The sequence below is a fragment of the Panthera pardus genome, unplaced genomic scaffold (genome assembly GCF_024362965.1).
Source record: "Panthera pardus isolate Hobbes unplaced genomic scaffold, ASM2436296v1 HiC_scaffold_4, whole genome shotgun sequence".
NCBI lineage: Eukaryota > Metazoa > Chordata > Mammalia > Carnivora > Felidae > Panthera > Panthera pardus.
This window is the reverse complement of record NW_026526969.1, coordinates 916,198-942,111: the sequence shown is the minus strand read 5'-3', so window position 1 is coordinate 942,111 and position 25,914 is coordinate 916,198. Positions and strand designations below refer to the sequence as shown.

The window sequence follows — 25,914 nt, the reverse complement described above, 5'->3', positions numbered from 1 at the left end:
GAAGCAGGCTCCAGGCTCTCAGCTGTCAGCACAGAGCCCGATGCAGGGCTTGAACCCAAGAACTGTGAGATCATGATCTGAGCTGAAATCAGACGCTCAACTGACTGAGCCACTCAGGCGTCCCCCAAATTACTATTTTTTAATACTGTGCTAGGCTCTTTAGCTTTTTATCACCAGTATGTCATACTGTAACTGAACTTTATGAATTTATCTTGTTATGCCGATAAATTTACACCTCTATTAGTACACTTAGATTTTCCTGAGAAGATCATTTTTCCTAAATTTCATGGAAATTTTATTTCTATTCACTCAAAAAGCACTTGCTGTATGATCAGAATTGCTAGCCACTGTACCAGACAAGGTATTAAAAACAAAATTAATAAAATGCCCAGAAGGCATTCCATTTGAATGGGAAGATTGAACGCAAATAAGTAATCATAATATTCTATGAGAATTAAAAACCAGAAGGACAAAAAGTGCCATGGGCCACATGATAAATCCTTCACTTCTCCTTTTATTGCATCTACCTTCAACAATTCTCTCGAAATAGGTATGGGTATACTGTAGCAGTAAGTATTCTTATTTCATACTAATATCTATGTGATATAGGAACGACGTTTCTAGTAAAGCTCAACGAGACAGGATGTCTCCATGCTCTGGGGTCTGAACTTGAGCAGATCACATCTACTCTGTGAGAAAAGTCCTGATTCTACCCACCTCCTCCTGCTGCTGGAGGATGGGACTCTATCAGAGCATGCTCAGTTTGTCCAACATGTGGCTCTGCTTTCCATACTGCCGCTTCCCAACGAGACTTCAATTTTTTGCTTCCTATCTAGCCCTTGTCTATGAATGGATCAATGAAACTTATATTGTAAATATAAGCTTCATCCCTGCACTAAAGTAGATAACCAGACAAACAGATCCATGGACTGAGCAATTTTAAGTCCACTGGTAATATTTCTTCAGAAAACTAGTTTTAATACTATGCCTGGACTTTCATGTGGGTAATTATAAGCAGCAGCTACATGAAGAATGTGTCCATAAGAACATGTTTGTAAATTCTAAATACCATCAAATTAGTCCCTTCTTCTCCTATTCTTAGTTTAAATCATTTTGTAAATCTTTTCAAATCCTTTCAATAAGCAGACTATGTTTAAATTAACAAAAGGACTATCATTATGGAGTTTGTGAGATGAAACTTTTTATTACGAAGACTATAAATCTAATTTTATTTTTATAATATGGGGGCTTCACTTAACATCTTAACAGTAATATTTTAATTTTCCTTTAGCATGCTATAATTTTACTTGTTATTCTTTCAGTTTATGCACTTTCTGCAATAGATTATTCTTTTTTATCTCCTAGGTGCCTCAGACATGGTTACCTTTCATTTGCACCATATCTCAATACTTAGAACAAACCACAGTACACTGATTCTTATGATTACTAGTACTCACTTTTTAAAAAAATATTTATTTTGAGGGAGCCAGAGAGAGCGTGCGCTAGTAAGCAGGGGAGGGGCAGAGAGGGGGAGAGAGAATCCCAAGCAGGTTCCTTATTGTCAGCACAGAGCCCGACGCAGGGCTCCATCTCATGAACTGTGAGATCATGACCTAAGCCGAAATCAAGAGCCAGACGCTGAACTGACTGAGCCACCCAGGTGCCCCAGTGGTACTCACTTCTAAGTAAAAACACTGTGACCTCCTTTTCAAGGCCTAAATGGCCTGTTTTGCTAGTGGCAGTGAGTCACCTATTCCTCCCCCGGCTCCACACAATCACTGCAATTCTATGTTACTATTCAGAAAATTTCTTTTTATATTTCTATTTATATCACACAGACTTACACTACATTAGACTGTTTATTTTACAATTTACAATAACTCCCCTGCTACTCTGTCCTCTTATCTTGTTTCAGATTCTTTGTAGGACTTACCACTATGTTATATTACAAATCTGTTGATTATTTTCGCCACTAAAATGTGAGCTCCGTGAGGGGACTGTTGACCACCAATATCCTCAGTTCCTACAACAGAGCCAGGAATAGGGCTATTGCTCAATTAGTTGAATGAAGAAATAAATGTGACCATTTATCATTGCCCCTCTCTTTGTAATACTGTAAAAACACTCGGAGACAATTCTACATAGATTTCTTCTATTTCTACAGATCTTGTGAGGAGAGTCACTGATTTTGTTCTGCACTATCTTTTCAAGGATAGCTAAATAGCAAATAGCCTTGGAAGACAGAGATAGCACCTCCCTCAAGTAAAAGGGTAGACTGTTTATTGTCCAGTATAATAAAGATAACATTTCCATCTGAGGCAAAGGTCAGACAAGTTTAAAACATCCTCTTATCTAACATTACTCACTGCAAGCACAGGCATTACCTGGTCTTTGCATTACCCTGTGGGAACTGACACTCAGGGAATTGGTGCAAAGGCTAATATACTCTAGATATGGCTACTGCTGTGAGTAATAAACTGGCCTTCTTTTCTGACCCAGGGGACTCATGGCTTCTGCCAGTATCCATGGAATGATGGCAGGCTAATTTGTTAACTTGAGAGTAGCGAAAATCTCAGATCCTTCACAGTTCTTCTCAAAGGAGCTAAGCAGGTTTGTGTTGGTAAATTTTTAGGTTCTACAAAATTCCAAAATGTTTTTTCAGTTTTCTAAGAAAAATTACAGTCTACCAAAGTCTACTTTTCCTAAAGTATTTTCAAACTATTGACTGGGATCATCTTTTCTATAATGTCTGTGTGTAAAGTCATTTTATTTTTTTCCTAAAAAATTTTCCTGTTTTGTTTGAAAGTTTGACAAGTGGGTGTATTCTTTTGACTATTAATACGGAGAGGTATTCTGTATACCTTCTTAATTGTCTGGTTGAAATCTTTTTTTTTTTTTTTTCACTCTGTTTTGAAAATCTTTGCCTATTTTCTTAATCATGTTTTCTATGTAGTTCACCTGGCACATCTCATCATTAGAATTTAGAATTCCATAATCTGTTTTCTGGGTTAAGTTTCTTTTGTACTGCAGTTAACTGTTGAATTTATTTAGGTTTTAGCTTCGATGTCCATATTTTTTGTACTGCCAGTTTCTGTTGCCTTCAATAATTTTTTTAAGGAAAATAAACACATTGGTGCTTCAATCCTCTTAAATAAAAATTTAAAATTAAATATTAACATTTAAAGTAGACCAAGCATGTGGTTCTCATAGTTTGAGATAGTCCATCTTACTAGGGAATATACCCTGAGGTCACTAGTAGCTAGTTGAACACAGATTTAAACATTTCTACATTTAGATGAACAAAACAGAGCAAAAGTAATTGGTTTTTGTCAAATCCAATTACTGCCAAAATAAAGATGGTGAGAATTGTTAAGGTACATTATGTCCATTTCACATCTCTAAGGTAAAGCCAGTGGTTGATCATTTTTAGCACCTGGTTAGTTAGTAATTACAAATGAGCTCACATATGTTCTTCACAAAGGTCAGCATTAAATTTTTTTAGCAAGAAAAATGTTTATACTCTTGCCTTTCATTTACACAGTGAGATGCGAAAGAACCACAGTGCAGCGAGGCACGGCCAAGTAACCCCACAGGATCCTAGAAGACACTGTATTCATTTAAGATACTTTGATGTCACCAGAATTTCAGCAAACATAGCATTATTCATGATATTCTAGAGGACTAGCAGTGTCCAAGTGGCTTCTTCTCTAAGTATGTGAAAACTACAAAACATGGAATCCTAAAAATCAATGAACAGACTCCTGAATTAGAGTTCGTTAATTGTGTGCTTAGCCACTTGGGTTTTTCCAACAAAGTTTGGGGAAAGGTCAAAAGTACTCATGGATGAGAAAAGACAAATCAGCCTTTCAAGAGTTATAGCAGCTAGTTAGAGGCAGCTAAGCTCCTTTCACCACGCCCACCAAGGTAGGTCCTGGTGTGGGCCATCAGCTTGTACCTCGCCTTGTTAACTAGCACTGCTGTGCCCAGCTCTTTCCCCTCAACAAGAATGCAGAACAAAGCCTCACATCTGTAGGGTCAAACTTGGCTCAGTTTGAACCACAACTGGTTTCATTTGAGTAAGCCGTGATTTTTGAACATCTTCTGGATGTGGATTTCTGTCATTATGGGGCTCTTCTATAGGTTTTATAGGGTTATCATCTTTAATTTTTTTCTCTTGGAACACACATTGTGTTGCTTTCTCTAAAATGCCTACAACCTCTAGCAAGTCCTCGCAGAATTCCTAAATACCATATAATTATGCCTCCTCCACCACTTTTGGCTCCTTGGCAAAAAGTTCTCTGTATCTGCCAAATCTTGCTTTTATTCTTCCGTACACTCTTTTAGTTGCTCTTCTAATGACTCTCTCTTCCATGACTATCCTCTCTGTAGAGGAAATACCTCTCTTCCGTTCCATTTTGACCCGTGTCCTCTTCTATTCTGGGCACCGTTCTTTTCTTTTGCAGCTGTGCACAACAGGAGAGGGCCTGAGAGACGATGCCAAAGCTGGGAGCCAGCCTCACCCACTGAGCCATCACGGTTCCCCTTGCTAATGTCTTAAGTTTTCTCGTACATATCGCTATATTCTTCTATGATACATTCTTATTTTATTCACTCATCACTTTCAACATAATTATCAATTCAACCTTTTATCTATTTTCAGTTCTTACAACTTACAGATTCTATCAGCTCAGATGCTTTCCCACGGTCTTGTCACCTCACTTCTCATCTAACTTTAAAATTGAGTCCTGGGTTTCTCCTCTAGCCCAGCTCCCCAATTTTCTAATCATGATTAAAGCCTATTTTGTTAATTAAAATTTCCTTGCCTTGGATACAAACCTCTGCTCTCCTAACAGTAAATACACAGCAGGTCAAACTACTCCTTGCACACATATATGGTTTAGAATAGTGAAATCATTTTTAAAAGTTTATTTATTTAGGGGCACCTGGGTGGCTCAGTCAGTTAAGTGTCCGACTTTGGCTCAGGTCATGATCTCATGGTTCATGGGATCGAGCCCCACATTGGGTTCTGTGCTCACAGCATGGAGCCCACTCCCTCTCCCCCTGCTTCTCTCTCTCTCTCAAAATAAATAAACATTTAAAAAAGTTTATTTATAAAGTGTATTCATTTGTTTATAATGTTTATTTATTTATTTTGAGAGAGAGAGAGGCAGGGGGAGAGGGAGGGAGGGAGAGAAAGAGAGAGAGAGAGAGAGAGAGAGAGAGAGAGAGAGAGAGAGAGAATGTGAGTGGGGTAGGGGCAAAGACAGAGAGGGAGAGAGAAAATCCCAAGCAGGCACTATGCCGCCAGCACAGAGCCTGACATGGGGCTTGAATTCACAAACTGCAAGATCATGACCTGAACCAAAATCTACAGTTGGATGCATAACCAACCGAGCCACCCAGGCACCCCTAGAATAGTGAAGTCATTTTAAGGTATAGGAGGACACCTAGCTTTCTATTTATTCTTGGAAAGAGAAGATAAATGAAGATACAGCTATGTTGTAAACTGTAATTTTTTTCTCCTCATTCAGGTTTAGAAAAATAGTTTTTCAAGAGAGTTGACATGGGAAAAATTTTAAGTTTATATAATATAACCAATATCAGAATTTTATAGAATGAATGCTTGGGAAAAGAATGATGAAAGTAACAAAAGGTCTTACGTTTGTGCTTGACTGCTTCTTTAGTAAGGAAAAAGAATATTTGAATGACTGCTAATAAAGGAATCTTGTTTTTAAAATTGCATTGAGGGGCACCTGGGTGGCTCAGTCAGTTAAGCGCTGAGTCTTGATTTCGGCTCAGGTTGTGGTCTTGTGGTCATGAGATCAAGCTCTGCATGGGGGTCCATGCCGGGTATGGAGCCTGCTTGGGATTTTCTCTCTCCCTCTCAAAAAAATAATGCATCGAGAAATCCACAAAATTCACTTATCAAGAAGCTTTAATTCAATATCTAATAAATTAGAAGGTATGTATTTTAAGGAAGTAGAGGGTATAATAAGCTCCACTTTTAAAAATAGAGTAGGCTCCACTTTCAGAATAGGGGAGAGTGCTTCTGAGTGATTTATTAATAATTAACAATGGCAGGATTTAAACATTTGGGGCAGCAAAAGAAACTTCTTGATTTAACTGCAGTCTGTTTTGTGTTTTGAAAATGTTTTCATATAAATAAACTTATGGGAAAAAAACTTCACCAAGGAAGGGATCTTACTAAGTTAGAAAATAGGGTTTTCTAGTTATGATGGAAAAGGTTAATATTGAAAGTTGGCTCTATATAATACTTTAAAATTACCCTGGCCACATAAAAAGGCTTTGTCCGAATGACAAAAAGAAACCCATACATCCTTCATTTCATTGGTGACCCTATACATCCAGAATCCATGGCCACTCTTAGACCTATCTGAAGCTTGGCTCTTACAGTGAGATTCTTAAATTCTAGTTATTTTTGTAATGATAAGAAGTTTAAAGCACTAAACCTTATAAATTCTTCTTAGCTTCTTCTGTATATGCCAGTCCCCCATCAGTCATTTTCTTAGTAAAATTTAAATTCTTGCTATGATGACTTCTAAGAAGAGAAAAGTGGCTGATGACAACATAAATATAAATGGATTTTGTGTTAATGATGTAGCTGCCTATTTTGTTTGCAATAAAAATACCTCTTATTCTAAATAATATGAAAAGGAACTATAAGAAATATATATTTTAAGTAGCTAATAAGATTAACCAAACAGAAAAAATGACAAAATAAACCACCTTCAGAAGAGTCTGAGCAACCAACAATATTTGTTGAACAGTAAAGCATTACATTGTATTACTGCAGTGTGTATGAATTATGTAAGGACTGAATGAAATTTCACCCCAAAGAGACATCCTTTTGGGATGAGGAAATTGAAAAAAGAAAAAAAAATTCTGAGTGCAGATGAGGTGTTTTGTGATAAAGATAAAATGGCTGAAAATAAACCCAACCTTTTTAATGCAATTCTGTAAATATTTAATTTTCTAGACTTGAGCCAGATATGGAAAAGGCTGCTCACCACTGACATACACTCAGATTGGAGAAAACAGGAATGCAGTAGAAAAAGATGTGGGCAAGAGCGGTCCATTGTTCTGGACCTCAGAGATTTGGGGAAGACTGCTACTGTGGGGCACAGAAGAAAGAATCACCAGTTAATGGCAATGTCAACAGGGTGGGTTCAAACATATAGGAAATGAATTTTCATACTGTATAGGTCACTAGAATAAGATGACTTAGAAAGTCTACTTGGTGAGACTAACATTAAATTAAGTTTTTTGAGCCTTAAGTCTAAGCCTAAGTTAAGATTTTGAGTTTTGGTTACCTGAGTACAGAGGACACCTTTCACACACTTCATTACCTCAGCAACTATCCCCAACTGCACTCAATCAGATCCTCTCAAGAAATTTATATGATTAAGTGATTTGAAGCTTATTAGGTAAGATTGGTTCATTCTGGTATAAAAACTGTTTTATTTATTTAAAAGGACATTTAACTTGCAGCCAAAGGCAAAAGGGCTTCCTGGAGAAGCGCTGGACATTTCAGTTTAACAAATATCTGTTCAATATCAGGTATGTGCCAGGTATTGTGGCACATACCTGCCTAAGACTTGGACACTTAGCCACAGAACACTTAGTGCTAGTGTAGAAACAGAAAACTGTTGCACAATGGCTCTTCAAATGGAAGGAATCTGAGGCCACATTCAGTTCTCAGATACGGGTTAGTGATGCCTTGAAAACAGTTAGGCATGATGGTATTCTGCCCCAGTTAATTACTGTTTTACTTTAGTATATTGGTTTAAAAGTCAACTAAATTATTACAGAACAAGGGCACGTTACAGTTCTGAGCAAAAGAAAAATGAACAAATCAGTTCTGATGAGCTGATCAAATGAGCTTATTGTTTTTCTAAAATATAGCATTACACAGTATATATGCTATATGTACTGTAGTCTCTAGGCCAAAATAGTATGAATATCCTGTAAACATTCTGTATGGACTAAAGAAAAAATAACTACAGGGGTGCCTGTGTGGCTCAGTCAGTTAAGTGTCCAACTTCGGCCTAGGTCATGATCTTGCCGTTCCCAAGTTCAAACCCCACCCTGGGCTCTGTGCTGACAGCTCGGAGGCTGGAGCCTGCTTCAGATTCTGTCTGTCTCTCTCTCTCTCTCTGCCCCTCCCCAACTCACATTGTCTCCTTCTCTTAAAAATAAATAAACATTAGAAAAAATTTTGAAAAAAAGAATAAATAACTACAAAGGCTTAGTTTTTATTTATGGCTAAAAAAATGAAAGTTGTCTTAAATACTAAGAACAAACTGAGGGTTGATGGGGGTGGGGGAGAGGGGAAAGTGGGTGATGGGCATTGAGGAGGGCACCTATTGGGATGAGCACTGGGTGTTGTATGGAAACTAATTTGACAATAAATTATATATTAAAAAAAAATGAAAGTTGTATACCACATGACCTCTGAAGATTCCATACTAAGGAAGTCTATCACTGCTTCTAACTCAAAACATCAATGATTATGGGCGCCTGGGTGGCTCAGTTGGTTGAGCTTCAACTTCGGCTCAGGTCACGATCTCATGGTTTGAGCCCCGCATCCAGTCCTATGCTGACAGCTCAGAGCCTGGAGCCTGCTTCAGATTTTGTCTCCCTCTCTCTCTGACCCTCCCCAACTCACACTCTCTCAAAAATAAATAAATGTTACAAAAACAAAACAAAACAAAAAACCCATCAATGATATATGCTTTCATTAAATGTTACTATCTGCTTACAAATGCTTTAAATTTTTTTTTTTACCGTTTATTCATTTTTTGATAGAGACAGAGAGTGAGTGGGGGAGGGGCAGAGAGAGAGGGAGACACAGAATCTGAAGACAGGCTCCAGGCTCTGAACTGACAGCACAGAGCCCAACGCGGGGCTCGAACTCACGTACCATGAGATCATGACCTGAGCTGAAGTCGGATGCTTAACCAACTGAGCTACCCAGGCACCCCTGCTTACAAATACTCTGAGGAGAAAACAGGACTGCTTATTCTCAGTATAACTGCACACCAAAAAACAAGAGAGAAAGCTTCTTTTCTCCCTTATTAACTGAATTCAATATTTAAAAAGTATTTTGGCAGAAGCTGTTTGCTTATTAGCCTAGTGATAGTGACCACAGCTGAAATACAGCTAAGCAGTTAATCACCTTGCTGCTTTTCTTATTCTCTTTTCCTAAGACTTCCTCACTGTTCAGAAGGGACTTTTAGAGCTAATTCTGAGTTTAATGGGTGAAGAATGTTACAAATAAATTGATCGTTGTTTACAGAAATGAGTCCCTTTACAAGTAGTCTTATAAATTACTGCAATTGAGGGGCGCCTGGGTGGCTCAGTCGGTTAAGCATCCGACTTCAGCTCAGGTCACGATCTCACGGTCCATGAGTTCAAGCCCCGCGTCGGGCTCTGGGATGATGGCTCAGAGCCTGGAGCCTGCTTCCGAGTCTGTGTCTCCCTCTTTCTCTGACCCTCCCCCGTTCATGCTCTGTCTCTCTCTGTCTCAAAAATAAATAAACGTAAAAAAAAAAAAAAAATTACTGCAATTGAGATTACAGTTTAGAAATTGCAGGTTAAAGAGACACCTGTGGAAGGCACAAGTTCTAGTTCTGACACTGGCAAAATCTAACTGTGTAACCTTGACAAGTCACTCATCCTCTCAGGCTCCCACCTTCCCCATCTATAAAACAAAAGGGACTGAAACTGGATAGTTGCTAAGGTCCCTTTCAACATCTAAAGTCTGGCTTTCCCTTCTCCCACCTGATCAAGGAGAGGTATTTTATAACAAAATACAAAACAAAAACAGAAAACCCTAAAATGAACGCTATTGGCCTAACTACTGCTACCTAGAGTTCAAGGTCTACTATGTTCCCTTAGTGGTTTAAACTACATACAAGGTGACAATTTAGGAAGGCTTATTACTAAAGTACACAATACAAGTGGCTTCGATGTCAGACTTTCCATGCAAAGATGACCCAGATACCACTGAGTTGCAGTGGAAAAGTACTAACCTGGGAGTTGGGTTTTAACTTGGTTCAGTGACATCTCTTAGGTAAGTAACTTAACATCTCTGGATCCTGATTTTCCCAGGTGTAAAATGACAAAGTTATACTAGATTATCTCTAAGACCTTTCCTAAAACCAAAACTCTATGTTTCTAAGTGGTTACTCTCAACCTACCCTTTTGTAATGCATTGCTTCCAAAAACAGCTTGGTCTGCTTATAGATTTCTTGGCCTGTCTTGTGGAAGGTCTTGAGAAATTCTATGAACTCTTTAGACACTCTATCCGTTTCAATGCTGGTTTGCCGGTTTATGGAAGGACTGGGAGCTTTTGCTTCCTGAATTTCTGCTGGGAAAATTAAACATAGTAAGTTTCATTACATAGAAGATCCATGCATGGAATTACTTAAACTATGTAACTTGATTATTTAAATTATGCTTAATCAAAGTTAAACTTGAATTTAAATTCTGTTTAAATATTTGGACCACTTAAAGTAAGCTCAATCTATTTTATGACGAGGAAGTACAAGCAGATAAAACTACACGATCTAAAAGATATTCCCATTCAAATAAAAGTTGCTCTACTAATATTTTCTTAGCCAAAATATATCATACTTTGACGCATATACTTAATTATAAATACTGAAATGGCGGCACTATCTTGAACAACTTTCTCAAAGACTGCATGAATTTACAAAACTAGTCAATTAGCAAAATAACAATCAGGAGAAGCACAAAAATGTTAGGTGACTTATAAGATGTGAGACAACTCTTCCAAATCCATTCTACTTCTCAAAAAGGCAAAGGCTCATTTGTTTATGTGGAGACTAACAATTCCTGACCCATAATCCAGTTTTCAAAAAAATTTTTCAAGTCATACTGCTCTAAGTGCAAGAACGCATCCAACATAGCAATCATGACAGAGCGAACAGCAAAGAGGTAAGCAAAGTAAGTAAAACACTGTCTAATCAGTGGCCACACACCTCTTTCCCCTCTTCAAATGGGACCTTTAAAGAATAAAGATAACAGTGCTACAATAAGGTAGGCGCTCTCTGATCACATTCTAGCCTCCTGATATTCAACTGCTAATCCAATAACTGTAAGGAATTAAATGACTCATATCCCCACAGTTCCCTTTTATACATAAAAAGAAAGATCATTAGGAAGAGAAAGTATCTTCTGAAGATACTGAAATCAACTTGTTACCTGCTTACTCAGAGTAACTTCCTATCATCTTATGTTTTGAACCGTAGTACCTGAGATATATTTCAATAAAGAAGTTGCAGTAAAGTTTTCAGATAATAGAAGACTGGATTATTCAAGTGAGACAAACACATGTAGACTACCTAAAAGAATATACTATTAACTATGGTGAAGTAAAGATTCTACCTCTCTTGTATCATCACATAGCTGGTGATCAAACCAATGAGGTACTTAAATTGTTGGACTTATGTTCAAAGTAAGGGTGAAAACACCCTTTCTCCTCCCAACAGTACTATTAAGTAGTTAGCAGAACAAAGTTGCACATTATAGTTATCTTTTCAAATCAAGTATTTGTAGATCTTTCAGATTATCAGCTGCTTCCTAATTATGATTCGAACTATAGAAGCCCTAAAATCACATTAAAATAAAATTAAAAAAAAAAAAAAAAGCACACAAAAACCCCACTATATCTATGGCTAAAAATACTATCAGTCAAAAGTCAACCAACAGACTGGAAAAAATGCTTGTAAGCTTTATCACAGACAAAGAAAGGGCTACTCTCCCTAATGTAAAGTAACTCCTATAAAGAAGAAAAAAAAAAAACAGTTCAACAGGAAAATGGGTAAGGAATCCTAACATTGCACAGAAAAGAAACCTAAATGTATTTTAAACAAAGGAAACATGCTCAGTCTCACTCGTAACAAATATGCAAATCGAAACTACTATGAGATGCCATTTTAAAAATGAACAGACACAAATCTGATGTTGATGTTGATGAGGGTATGGGGTAAAAAAAAGGCATTCTCATCTGTGGAGGTGGGAATGTAAAATGATACAACTGCAATGAAATGCAATTTGGCAATAATCATCAAAATTAAAAATACATTTATCCTATGACCCAATAATTCCATTTCTCAGAAATTTTCTGATATAACCACACATGTACAAAATGAAATATATACAAGGCTATTCATTTTAGGACTGCTTATAACAGCAAGACTAAAAATGGCACAATGCACACCACTAAGGAACTAATAAATTGTGGTTTAATCCATAAAAGGGAATACTATGTAGTTTTAAAATAAAGTACTTTTCATGTACTAAAAAAAAAAGAGTTCTCAAAACATATTGCTAAAGTGAAAACAAAAAACAAAAAACGACAGTATGTGAATAAGAATATAGAACAGAGTATATATAATAAAAATATATGTGTTTAGAAATGAAGAAAAGCACCTAAGGATACACAAGAAACCAATGACAAAGGTTGTCTGAATACGGGAGAACAATGGTGGTGATGGCTGGGAACTAGATGGGTGAGGGACCATACACCTTTTATTTTGTAGCCATTTGAATGTACTACTTATTTTTTTTTAAGCAAATAAATTAATCAGGTACAATCTAACTTAGAACAAAAACTGGAAGCACCCTTTCTAAACATTTTTACCAATATGGAATACCAAAAGGTGTATTCAACAGTCTGTATGATTAGAAAAAATTCTTTAAGGAGTGCCTGGGTGTCTCAGTAGGTTAAGCACCTGACTCTTGGTTTCGACTCAGGGCATGATCTCATGGTTCATGAGTTCGAGCCCTGAATTGGGCTCTGCGCTGTCAGTGTGGGGCCTGCTTGGGATTCTCTCACCCCCCCTCTCTCTGCCCCTCCCCCGCATGCACATGTGTGCTCTCTCTCAAAATAAATAAATAAAAACTTTAAAAAGAAAAAAGAAATAAAAAGTTCTTTAACACTTAGCTTAATCCTTCACTCAATCTGATAATTCCACTTCTGGTCATGATGGGATAACAGGGGTTGGGTTCACCCTACTCCCTTAACAACTAGAAAATCAGACAAAATACACGAAATAATGCTTTTCAGACATCGGACAACAGGTGGATGGGAGGGTAACCCCTGAGAGAAGCAGACAAATATGGTAAGTCTTCCAAGTACCCCAGCTCGCTGCACAGAGAGTTTTTAGGCCATGGCAACTCAAACAGAGCCTAGCAGACCTACTGAATTTGGGAAACAGCATTTAGAGCTGAGGGAGGCCAAAGTCGCTAGAAATTGCATGGCAAAATACAGAGAGGATGGGGCTGCAGAGAAAAAATTCCAGGTAACTGCAGAGGGATTCCTGTGAGTCTTTGAGGGAGTACTGCATGTATATGTGAGAAAGTACCCAAGATTGCATAAAGAAGCAGGCAGAACAATAACAATCCCCAGAGCACACATGACTGGGAATAATTCACTTCCAAACAGCCAGGAGGAACAAAGAACATCAGCAATGGCAAATATAAAAAAACAATTTCTCATTAAAGTAAAATTTCTTTAAAAGATTATTAACTGGAGCCACCTGGGTGGCTCAGTTGGTCAAGTGACCCATTCTTGATTTCGATTCAGGTCGTGATCTCATGGTTCACGCGAAAGGGCTCCGTGGTGGGGTCTGCACTGACAGTGTGGAGCCTGATTGGGATTCTCTCTCACCTCTCTCTGCCCCTCCCCTGCGTGTGTACTCTCTCATACATACATACATACATACATACATGAATGAATGAATGAATGAATGAATGAATGTATGTCTTCCTAGCAAGGTTCCTGAAAAACTTAACTATCCTACAATCCAACAATTACATTACTAGGTATTTACCCAAAGAATACAAAAATACTAATTCAAAGGGATACATGCATCCTAATTTTTATAGCAGCATTATCTACAATAGCTAAATTATGGAAACAGGCCGAGTCTCCATCAACTGATGAATGGATAAAAAAGATACACACACACATATACATATATACATACATACACACAATGGAATATTACACAGCCACAAAACAGAATGAAATCTTGCCATCTACAATGACAAAGATGGAGCTAGAGAATATCATGCTAAGTAAAATAAGTCAGGGAAAGAAAATACCATACAATTTTATTCATATGTGGAATTTAAAAAACAAAACAAATGAGCAAAGGGAAAAAAGAGAGAGAGAGAGGCAAACCAAGAAACAGACTCTTAATTATAGAGAACACACTAATGGTTAGCAGGGGGGATGTGGGGGATGGGATGGGTTAAATAGGTGATGGGGATTAAGAAGTGCACTTGTCGTGATGAGCACCAGGTGTTGTATGGGAGCATTGAATCACTATATTGTACATCGGAAACCAATATTATTGTACTGTATGTTATCTAACTGGAGTTTAAATAAAAACTAAAAACAATAATAAAAAAAAGTCTTCCTAGCAGAATAACATATGCTTTTGAATTATATTGGCAATATTTACAGCTCTTTCAAGAATTTTCCATATTGCAGACACTGTGCTTTACTATATATTCTCATTAGTCCTTAAAAATTTAGATTCCTGAAATCATATGAAATAATAATATCTACCATTTTAAGCCACATACACACTGAGGTTAGAGAAGTTAAGTCACTTATATGCCTCAAGTCACACAAGTAGAGGAAAAGCTGAAATCTGAGACCAGATCTGCTTAATTTCCAAGCCCGGGTTCTTTACAACCACACCATAACGTCCCTACTATTATTACAGCGTCTATTTATTCCTTTTTAAGCAAATCATTGAGTAGCAATTCAGTATCTACTACATAAAGCTGCCTGCAAAGGCAGATCACACTAAATCCAGTTAAGTCTTTGATATATAAAGTAAACCTGTAAAAGCAAAATCTTCACTAAATTTGTTTGAAGAACAGGTATGAAAGAGTAAAGACAATCTGAATATGCCAGTTATCAAAAAAGGACATGATCATGTAGTAAAGATGATTAACACCATTTCTAGGACGAAAAACATTTTATATCTCAATGTTAAAAATTTTACTGAAAAATCCCATGTTTCTCAGATTATTAAAAAAAAAAAAAAATCAATAGGGGCAACTCAGCAGAATATTATAGGAACCAGAGGAGCCAACTCTGCGATTAGAGGTTCGAAACTTTCAGTCCCACCCACCCCCTGACTTCTGACTTTCAGAATGCAGAGGGGATGGACATTTTTGATCACCAACAGCCAATGATTTAATCAACCATGCCTATGAAATGAAGTTGCCATAAAAATTCCTGAAGAATTAGGTCTGGGGAGTTTCCACATTGGTGAACACAACGAGGTGCTGGCTGTATGGCACACCCAGAGAGGGCATGGCAGCTTGGTGCCCGCTCCCCTATACCCTGCCCTATGCAACTCTTCCATTTGGCTAGCCCTGTGTTGTAGTCTTTGTAATACACCATAAGCATTAATGAAGTGTTTTCCTGACTTCTGTGAGTCATTCTAGCAAATTGTCAAATCTGAGAAGAGGCCTGTGGGAATCCCCAACTTCTAGATGGTTGGTCAGGAGTATGGGTGCCCAACTCATGGGGGCTGCAGCTGGCCTCTTAGGGTGGAGACAGTCTTGTGGAACTGAGCCCTTAACCTGTGGGTTTTGTGCTGACTCTGGGTAGTGTCAAAAAAGGACTGAATTGTTGGGACACCCAGTTGGTGTCAAAGAATAAAAGACACTAAATATGCGATAATGGGGAAACAATTTCTCATAATCCTTATCAATGAAAATCAGAAAACAGGCACAATTATAAAATCAGTTCTAAATTCAACTTGGGGAATCATTACCTCAGTTTCATCTAAGTGCCACACAGGCCCTCATGATTAAAGTAGCAATTTATTAGTGATCTTTCAGATGATGTAATCAACACTATGCTTCTATTTAACTAGCATCTGGGACATCTTGGGACAGCACTGAATGCTGGAGGATTATAGTTTTATTTTTAACTTATTTTGAAATAACCTCAAATTTACAGAAAAGCTGTCAGATTGTTACAAATAATTTCTTTATACCTTTAACTCAGATTCATGAAATTGTAACCTTTTGCTACATCTCTATTATTTTTTCTAAATTTTCAGGTAGATTGTATATAGCATGCTCTGTATCTCTCTCTTTCTTTTTTAATATATGAAATTTATTGTCAAATTGGTTTCCATACAACACCAAGTGCTCATCCCAAAAGATGCCCTCTTCAATACCCATCACTCACCCTCCCCTCCCTCCCACCTCCCATGCTCTTTATCTCTTAATATGAGCGTTTCCTAACAAGGATATGCTTTTACATAACTATAGTACAGTTACTAAAAAAAGTGCGTGGGTTTTTTTCTTACATACGATCCAATGGAGGGTCACATCTTCGTTTGGCGGTCACGCATAGTCTCCCTTTAACCTCTAAGGGCTCCTAGCCTTCCTTTGTTTTTGTAATATTGACAATTTTAAAGAATAAAAAGGCAAGTCATTTTATTGAATGCCCCTCAGTTTGGGTTTCTCTCTTCTTTCCTCATGACTGGATTCAGGTTATAAATTTCAGCTTAAGTATTAACATAATTCATGGTATGTTCTTCTCAAAGGATATCTGGAGGCACATAAGGTCCATTTCCCATCATTACATAGTTGCCATTTCTCTATTTGTAATTAACAAATTAGCTGTGGGACTTAATTTGAGATCATGCTCATAATTTGTTCCTCAGAAAACTTCTCTCACCTCAGATTTAACATTCACTGGTGAAATCTGCCTGAATCAATTCTTAGTATGATGACTGCAAAATGGTGATTTCTTATCTCCATCTCTCCTTCCAAATTTACTAGTCAACATTCTATGGTAAAAAAGAGTTATCTCTTCTCTTTTATTTAATCATTTATCTATTTTATTAGTTGAAAGGACTAGTGGATTACTTTATTCAGGTATACTCCATTTATTGTCCTTACTTAATACTCAAATTTGACCAGTGGAAATCCACAGAAGATGGCTGCTGGGTCTTTTACATGTCCCCAAATTTTGGGCGGCCCCCCTGCTCCAGCTCCAGAATCAGTCTTTTCTCCAAGGAACCCTCAAGTTCACTTTAGTGAAGATTAATATTTAGAATCTAAGGTCTGGGTGGAAAAATTGGTATGTTTCTGTTCTAAAAATGGAAAAGATATTCTTCCTATGAGCACTGCCTTTAGATTAGTTTGTGAAAGACGTGTACAAGATTCTACTCAGGGCAACAACATCTAGTTGAGCTCTCAAAAAAAAGGACTTTTAAAATGTGTGAGCAAGTATTTCAACTTGGCCAACCAACTATGATTTATTGTGTAAGCTATAATACAGCTCACTCAATCTTACTTTAGAGATTTTAAAACTCTAAATAAACTTTCTGAGTCTTTACAGTCAAGCTATTCCATTAACTTTCTCTGAAGGGCAACCCAACTCTTAACAGGATATTAAATATTCTTCAAACTCCTTAGAAAGCCATATTTATGTTCTGTTTACAACCAACCTTCACTGGTTTAAGAGCTTTCTTTCATGCCACCAATGGAAGCAAGAAAAATATCAAGAGCAAAGGCATTGTGTATTAATGAAGTGAAATAAAGAATACAGAACACAAAAGGTCTATTTTAGTAGAGACTCAATAAATTAAAACCACATTTAGTAATAGGCTAACCTTATCCACATGCAAAGCCCAAATAATCAGTCTGAAATGCAAAGTTCATCTGGCAAAGTTATGTAAGCAGTCTGTGAAACAGAAGATCAAACAGAATCTTCTTTTGTAATACATACACATTAATCTTTTTTCAATACTTTGAGGTCTTTATCCCCATATGCTTTCTACAGACCAGAAACAACTAAAGATTAAAAATCTAAGGTAAGAATCTATCATGTGAAAAGAAGCTAAGAAGTATACTGGCTAAATATTTTTTTTTAATAAAATAACTTGGGATTGTTTCTTTTAAAGTACAAATCATCAGGGTGCCTGGACGGCTCAGTCGGCTAAGCGTCTGAACTCTTGATTTCGGCTCAGGTCATGATCTCACGGTTCATGGTTCGAGCCCCTCATCGGGCTCTGCACTTTCAGTGCAGATTCTCTCTCTCCCTGTCTGTTCCTCCCCAACTTGTGCGCTCTCTCGCAAAATAAATAAACTTAAAAAAAAATAATAAAGTACAAATCTTCTTTCATAAAATAATGCACATTTTACACACTCTTAGGATACAATTTTTTTAAAAGTGTCAAGGAGAGTCACTGAATGTGTAGGACTCTTAAGTTCTTCAGGAACAGAAACCTCATTAAATATCTATCCGTAGCTATACATACAGATGTAGATATACATGCACATACATATACTAGAGGTCAAGGGATATAATGGGAAAAAAAATGGAACCAGGAGACTTGAGTTCTCATATATCAACATATTACAGGACCTTGAGTAAGCTGGGCTAATATTTTATGGGCTTTCATACTGTCATTTGTAAAATGAGGCAGTTAGAGCCAATGGCTTTAGAACTTCTTTACTATTTCATCTGCTGTCATAGTTTACCATTTCACTCTATATCATAAATTCATAAGGTTAATGAGACTTTCCCAAAGCAAAAAACAAAATTTAAGCTAAATAGGAATGAATGGTTTTGATCAATACCCTTGAGCTTCTTACTAGTAGAGATTACTCAATCAGAAAAACAATGTGTATTTTTTTTTCTTTTTTAATGTTTATTTATTTCTGAGACAGAGAGAGACAGAGAATGAGAGGGGAGGGGCAGAGAAGAGAGCGAGACAGAATGTGAAGCAGGCTCCAGGCTGTGAGCTGTCAGCACAGAGCCCGACACAGGGCTCGAACTCACAAACCGTGAGATCATGACCTGAGCCAAAGTTGGTCGCTCAACCGACTGAACCACCCAGGTGCCCCAAACAATGTGTATTTTCAACTAGCTAACATTTATTGGAGACTTAGTGTGTCAGGCACTGTGCTGAACTCTTTTAATTGGATCAGCTTGTTTAATTCTGAAGACGTGCCTACAATAGGTATTACTGTCCCTCAGAATAGACAGAGCTTAAATTAGCTTGCTCAAGGTCACAACAGCTAGTAAATCACAAAGCTGAGACGCAAAAAAGGGTGACTCCAAAGTTTATGCTCTTAACCACCATACTATACTACCTCCTAATAAATAAAGCATGAGTCAAATACGTTCTTCATTTAATCTCTAATAGGTCCTGATTATTCCCATTCTAATTACAATAGAGAAAATTGCTATAGTGACAGCCGACCAAGAAACAATTTCAAATTAATCATGTGAACAGAAAGACTATTTAAAGATTTGCTTTTATTAAAGAGAAGTGCTGTGTTTTTGGTAATAAGCAACCTTTCCTTCTTTTAAAAAAAAATGTTTAATGTTTCTTTATTTTGGGGGCAGGGGAGGCAGAGAGGGAGGGAGACAGAGAATCCAAAGCAGGCTCCACACTAAGAGAACAAAGCCCAACACGGGCTTGAACTCACTAACCGTGAGATGACCTGAGCCAAAGTCAGATGCTCAACCGACTAAGCTACCCAGGCACCCCAGCAACCTTTTCTTTTAATAAAACAAACAACGCCATTAAATCTGAAAGACAAGCAAAGTTCTTTTTTTTTTTTTAAGTTTATTTATTTTGAGAGGGACAGAGAGAGCACAGAAGGGGCAGAGAGGGAGAGAAAGAGAATCCCAAGCAGGCTCCGCGCCGTCAGTGCAGAGCCCAGAGTGGGGCTCGAACACATGAACTGTGAGATTGTGACCTGAGCCAAAGTCTGAGGCTTAACCGACTAAGCCACCCAGGCACTCAAGGCCAGCAAAGATCTTAAGGTGTGATATTATTACTCATTTCCCTGCCTTTAGGCAGACAAAAAACCTCCTGACAATTACCCCAGATGGCAGGGTTTGTCCAAGAGAACATCTCTTCAGATAGCATCAGTCTTGTCTCCATCACCATTTCAAATTTACTGCATAACTCTGATTACCAACATAAAGGTTCAAAGACAAAGCTGACAACAGACATTCTTTCTTGCTTCCAGTTAGGCCACTTCAACTAGCCTGTCTGCTGACTGGTAGAACATGTGTAACTTTAGCAACAATCCTTTTGCGGGGTATACAGCATTTTAAGAAGCAGATGAAAAAGATAATGTACATACAAATCATGCACCAGAAAATGCCTTCTATGGGTTACTTTCACCCCTCCAAGCGCCTAAAGCAAACCTTCTCCTTTATATTCTCTATATATTTCTTCAAGATGCAAGCTGTCTCTCAAACTCTCAGAAAACCTCTTTCTTAGATGAATTTAAGCCTAGAAATAGTCAGTTCTGACAAGATATGGTTAAGTAAGGATATTATACAAAGCAGAATAAGCCAGAATCCAAAAATTAAAGGCATAAAAAATAAAACATCCAAAAAGATAGCCATTTGGATGGGAATAAATTTTATAAACAAAACTACCCATTTCAATTTTCTTCATTCCTCCTATAGAGTAATAAACAGGTTTCTCTAACACACAATGTCCTCCAACCAAAGAGATTTTTGGTTTCATATATTGTGTGACCCTTAAACCCAATTTTGGTTTCAAATATGGGTTGATGTCCACTGAACAACTTACAGAAATTAAAAAGCAGAGCCCACATGCACTGTGGGTCTACTCTGTATCTCATCTGAGCACAGAAGAAAAAAGGAAAATTACCCTTCTTTGATCCAACCCTGGATGAAGCACTGAAGAATTTCTTCACTGTGGTAACCTTGCGGGTCTTCTCATTGGTTTTTTTTTCTTCAAACTTGGAAAATGTAAGGGATTGGGCCCCCTGGCTGCTCTGACTGCTGGCAAAGGCCTCTTCCTCCTCCCGCTGAAGTCTGCAATTCAAGAGAGATTAAGAATGAGCCAGACATCCTCCAAGTTTTCCTTGTATCTGAAGCTATTACTCAATGAATTGCAGGGAGATCTTGAATTTTTAGAAATGGAGGCTAAACATATCAAATAGGTCTGAAGTGCCTGAATGAAACTATCCCACACACTCCTAGACTTCAAAAGGAACCTTCTCCATAGATCATATTCATTTAACAATATACTAAGGTTACATAAAAGGAACTCTAGTCCTTTTCCCTAACAAGCTCAAGGTTGAAAAGGAAAAAGATAAGTATATAATGTGATAGTTCCTACAGTAGAGTAAAACCTAATTGCTATGAGAACATAGGAAAGAACAACTTAATCTGCTAGAGGAGACAAAGACGGTTTTACAGTGGTGCTATTTACACCGGTCTTAAGAGGTGAATAGGGTTCCACTGAGTGAAAGGGCATTCCAGGAAGAGGGAACTACAAATGTGAAGGCATATGGTTTCCTTTGCAGATCAAGATCAGCGTAGTCACCGGTGTGACCAGGTGGTTAAGAAACCTTGACTACTGAGCCCATTATAATCCTAGATTTTATCATGTAGTGGGGAACCAAGAAACACTGTAAATCCAATAAATGACCATCATCAGATCTGTACTTTAAAAAAATAATGCAGGTTGCTATGTGACAACTTGAGGGGCAATAATTAAGAATATATTATACAAAGATTTAAGTGAGAAAATATAGATCTGGAAACTAAGAAAGGATGAAATTCAAGAAACTTCTTTGAGCTGGAATAAATTCTATTTATTGGTCAGATAAGTGGTGTAAAGGAGAAATTACGAATGACTCCCAAAGAAACGGGAACCCTCTTGCACTGTTGGTGGGAATGCAAATTGGTGCAGCCACTCTGGAAAACAGTGTGGAGGTTCCTCAAAAAATTAAAAATAGACCTACCCTATGACCCAGCAATAGCACTGCTAGGAATTTACCCAAGGGATACAGGAGTACTGATGCATAGGGGCACTTGTACCCCAATGTTTATAGCAGCACTCTCAACAATAGCCAAATTATGGAAAGAGCCTAAATGTCCATCAACTGATGAATGGATAAAGAAATTGTGGTTTATATACACAATGGAGTACTACGTGGCAATGAGAAAGAATGAAATATGGCCCTTTGTAGCAACATGGATGGAACTGGAGAGTGTGATGCTAAGTGAAATAAGCCATACAGAGTAAGACAGATACCATATGGTTTCACTCTTATGTGGATCCTGAGAAACTTAACAGAAACCCATGGGGGAGGGGAAGGAAAAAAAAAAAAAAAGAGGTTAGAGTGGAAGAGAGCCAAAGCATAAGAGACTCTTAAAAACTGAGAACAAACTAGGGTTGATGGGGGGTGGGAGGGAGGGGAGGGCGGGTGATGGGTATTGAGGAGGGCACCTTTTGGGATGAGCACTGGGTGTTGTATGGAAACCAATTTGACAATAAACTCCATATATTGAAAAAAAAAAAAAAAAAGAATGACTCCCAATATTTTTTAGCTAACTGAATAAAATAGTGATGTCATTAACTGATACAGAAGAAGGGTAGGAGGAAATGTTGGGATTGAGTAAATAAAAGAAAGAAATTTGACCTTGGACCAGGTCCAACGTATTTGAGGTATTTATAATAAATCTAAAGAGCTATCTATAGAACAATGGTTCTATATGTTGAGCCCAGCAGCATCACCTGGGAACTTGCTAGAAATGCAAATTCCCAGACCTCACTCCCACCCTACTAAAGTCAGAGACTCCAAAATGAGGTCCAGTGATCCCTGTTTTGATAAGTGATTCTCATGCTTGTTCAAATTTGAGAAGGAGTGCTGTAATAAAACTCAAGCAAGGTCATAAATGGAAGCAGAAAAAAAAAAAACCATGAAGTCATAGGTAGAAGTGTTAGTCTGAGAATGGAATAAGGATACACCTCTCTCCGAGACAAAATAGAAGTCAGCATCAAGATAGGAGCACATTTCGCTGTGGAGAGGGGAGAAAGCTGCTTTCTTCATGAAACAGGATCAGCTACTGAGATGTTCAGGAGTGCAGTGGGAAATCTGAGCAAATACTTAATGTTCTATATTTTCTCTTTTGGACCATAGAGTTACTGAAAGCAGTGAGTATGCATTATAATTCTCCAAGTTCACCACAGATGCTAGAAAAGTAGTCACTCAACAAATATGGATGATTAGGTATTAAAAAACTAGCAAAAGATGTCAGAGTTCAGTCTGATGTTCTTTTATGGAGAAGTTTTACTGTTTCTAGAATGTTTTGGCAAGAGATTAACATCATTCATGGCATTTTATTCATCTCTATACTCACCAGCCATTCCATCTTTTAGTTTTTATCATAATCATATTTCTGGATAATATAAACTACTTTGGACTAACAAATCTCATTTTTAAGAAACAGTTAAATTTCCAAAATGCACACGCTCTATATACAAATCAAAAAAGTTTTTACTATTATGTGTTTATCACCATGGCAGGAGCTATGCTGGATGTATTTTAAGAATGAAAAAACTGAGGGGCGTCTGGGTGGCTCAGTCTGTTGGGCGTCCAACTTTGTCTCAGGTCATGATCTCACAGTCTGAGTTTGAGCGGGGAGTTTGAGCCCCGCGTCAGGCTCTGTGCTGACAGCTCAGAGCCTGGAGCCTGCTTCAGATTCTGTGTCTCTCTCTCTCTCTCTGCCCCTCCCCTGCTCATACTCTGTCTCTGACTCAAAAATAAACAAAAATATTAAAAAAAAATTAAAAAAAAAAGAATGAAAAAAATGATGCCTGATGAGAGCCATGTGCTTGGTACATCAGCTAGACTACTGCATTTAATGTTCACCATGAAATCTGTGTATCTCCATTCTTCTTCTCTGAGAAGTCTATTTTATCTATCTAAAAGAACTCAGTCTAACACACTCTAAACACAAAATAATTACAAGACAAAGATAAAATGAAGAAATCACTGAAAGCTATTCATTAAATGTTGACTGAGAAGAAGAAGAGAAAAAATTCACTTCTAATACTAAGCTGACTTGCTGATAGCTCACAACAGGGGAGAAAAATGGATTTTGACAATGACTGAGCTATATCTCTAACTGTATCGCTGTTAAACCACCCCTAGGTAAGTCCTTTTACCGCTCTGCCAGTTCCCAATCCTCCTGAATCTGCTTCTGCCTGGCTTTGTGGTACTCTTCCCTCCAGCACTTGGAGCAGAAACCCTGCCAAGCAGGGTTGCCATAGTAACCACATCCTTTCTTGCATAGGAGCTCCGACTGATCCACGTGAATTCCACGGCGTTCAGACTTCAGGCTCATCTTCTTTCTGCTAATCAAGTATAAAAAAGAAAGTGTTGTTGCACTATCATTCTTCTATCAGCACAGGAATTGAGAACAAAAATATGAGCGAGTCCATAATCTTCAAGCTATTAGGGAGGGAAGGAAGGCTGTGAGGGAGGGAAAGAGTTTAAATACAGCAAGTTCCTGGGACACAAGGCTGCCTCAATTGGTAGAGCATGCAACTCTTGATCTTGGGTTTATGGGCTTGAACCCCACACTGGGTGCAGAGATTATTTAAAATAAAAATCTTAAAAAAAAAATAAAGCAAACAAGTTCTTGACACAGTCATCCAAAAGAAAACATTTCTTATTTCCCTCTCAATAATACATACAACACTTTAAGAAAGGACTAATATTGGACTAAAGGCCTAAATGTAACACTTGAAACTATAAAACACCTAGAAGAAACCACAGGGAAAAAACTTCATGACATTGGATTTGACAATAATTTCTTGGCTATGACACCAAAAACAGCACAAGCCACAAAAGGAAAACCAGACAAATGTGACTGTATCTAACCTAAAATGTTCTGCATGGAAAAGTAAACAGCCCACAGAGTGAGAAGGCAACCTGTATGGAATGAGAGAAAATATTTGCAAGCCATGTATCTGCTAAGGGATTAATATTCAGAATACATAAAGAATTCCTGTAGCTCAACAACAACAAAAACAAATAATCTAATGAAAAATTAGCAAAGGACTTGCATAGATAATTCTCCAAGGAAGATATACAAATAGCCAACTAACATGTGAAAAGATGCTCAACATCACTAATCAAGGAAATGCACATCGAAACCACAATGAGATACCACTTCACATCCAATAGGATGGCTATGATGAAAAAAAAAGTCAGATAATAACAAGTGTTAGCAAGGATGTGGAGAACTCTCATACAGGGCTGCCTGGAATGTAAAACAGTGCAGCTGCTTTTGGAAACAGTCTGACAGCTCCTCAAGCAATTAAACAGAGAGTTACTATATGACCCAGCAATTCCACTCCAAGGTGTGTGTGTGTGTGTGTGTGTGTGTGCATACACAAAAGAGATGAAAACATATGTCCACACAGAAACTTGTACACAAGTGTTTAAAACATTATCCATAATAGCCAAAAGGGGATGAATGATAAAGAAATTGTAGTATATCGATACAATGGAGTATTTGACCATAAAAAGGAATTAAATACTGATACATGTCACAACACGATCAACCTTGAAAACATTTTGCTAAGTGAAAGAATCCAGTCATAAAAGGCCACGTATTATATAATCCCCTTCATATGAATGTTCAGTATGGGGAAATCTACAGAGACAGAAAATAGATTACAGTTGCTTAGGACTAAGGGGGAGAGGGTGGGAATAAAGGAGATAGCTGAAGAGTATGAGGTTTCTTTTTGAGAGGATGAAAATGTTCTCAAGTTGGATGTCATGATGGTTGCCACTGAACTGTTTAACCTTTAAATGGGTGAATTCTATGGTATGTGAATTATACTTCAATAAAGTTATTTTTAAAATACATATCTTGGAGATCTTGCAGGTTGAGGCCCAGACCACACAATAATGCAAATGTCACAATAAAGTGAGTCAAATAAATTTTTTGGTTTCCCAGTGCATATATAAGTTAGGTTTACACTATACTGTAGTCCATTTAGTGTTCAATTCTAAAAATTAAAA

The 25,914-nt window shown here is 37.6% G+C and overlaps 1 protein-coding gene across 5 annotated transcripts in view; it reads right to left on the bottom strand.

Moving 5' to 3' along the window:
- RABGEF1 (RAB guanine nucleotide exchange factor 1) overlaps nt 1–25,914 on the bottom strand; it is a 60,870-nt gene that overhangs the window by 17,283 nt on the left and 17,673 nt on the right. For 2 of the 5 annotated variants that reach the window (XM_019421738.2, XM_053894004.1), the window contains exons 2-4: nt 24,048–24,236; nt 20,736–20,902; nt 10,221–10,390 (exon numbers count right to left, since the gene is read on the bottom strand). In XM_019421738.2, the coding sequence (XP_019277283.1) occupies nt 10,221–10,390; nt 20,736–20,902; nt 24,048–24,226 (516 nt within the window). In that variant the 5' untranslated portion in view covers nt 24,227–24,236. The remainder of the gene's footprint in view (nt 1–10,220; nt 10,391–20,735; nt 20,903–24,047; nt 24,237–25,914) is intronic. The other 3 variants (XM_019421741.2, XM_053894005.1, XM_019421739.2) reach the window with 2 other exon arrangements.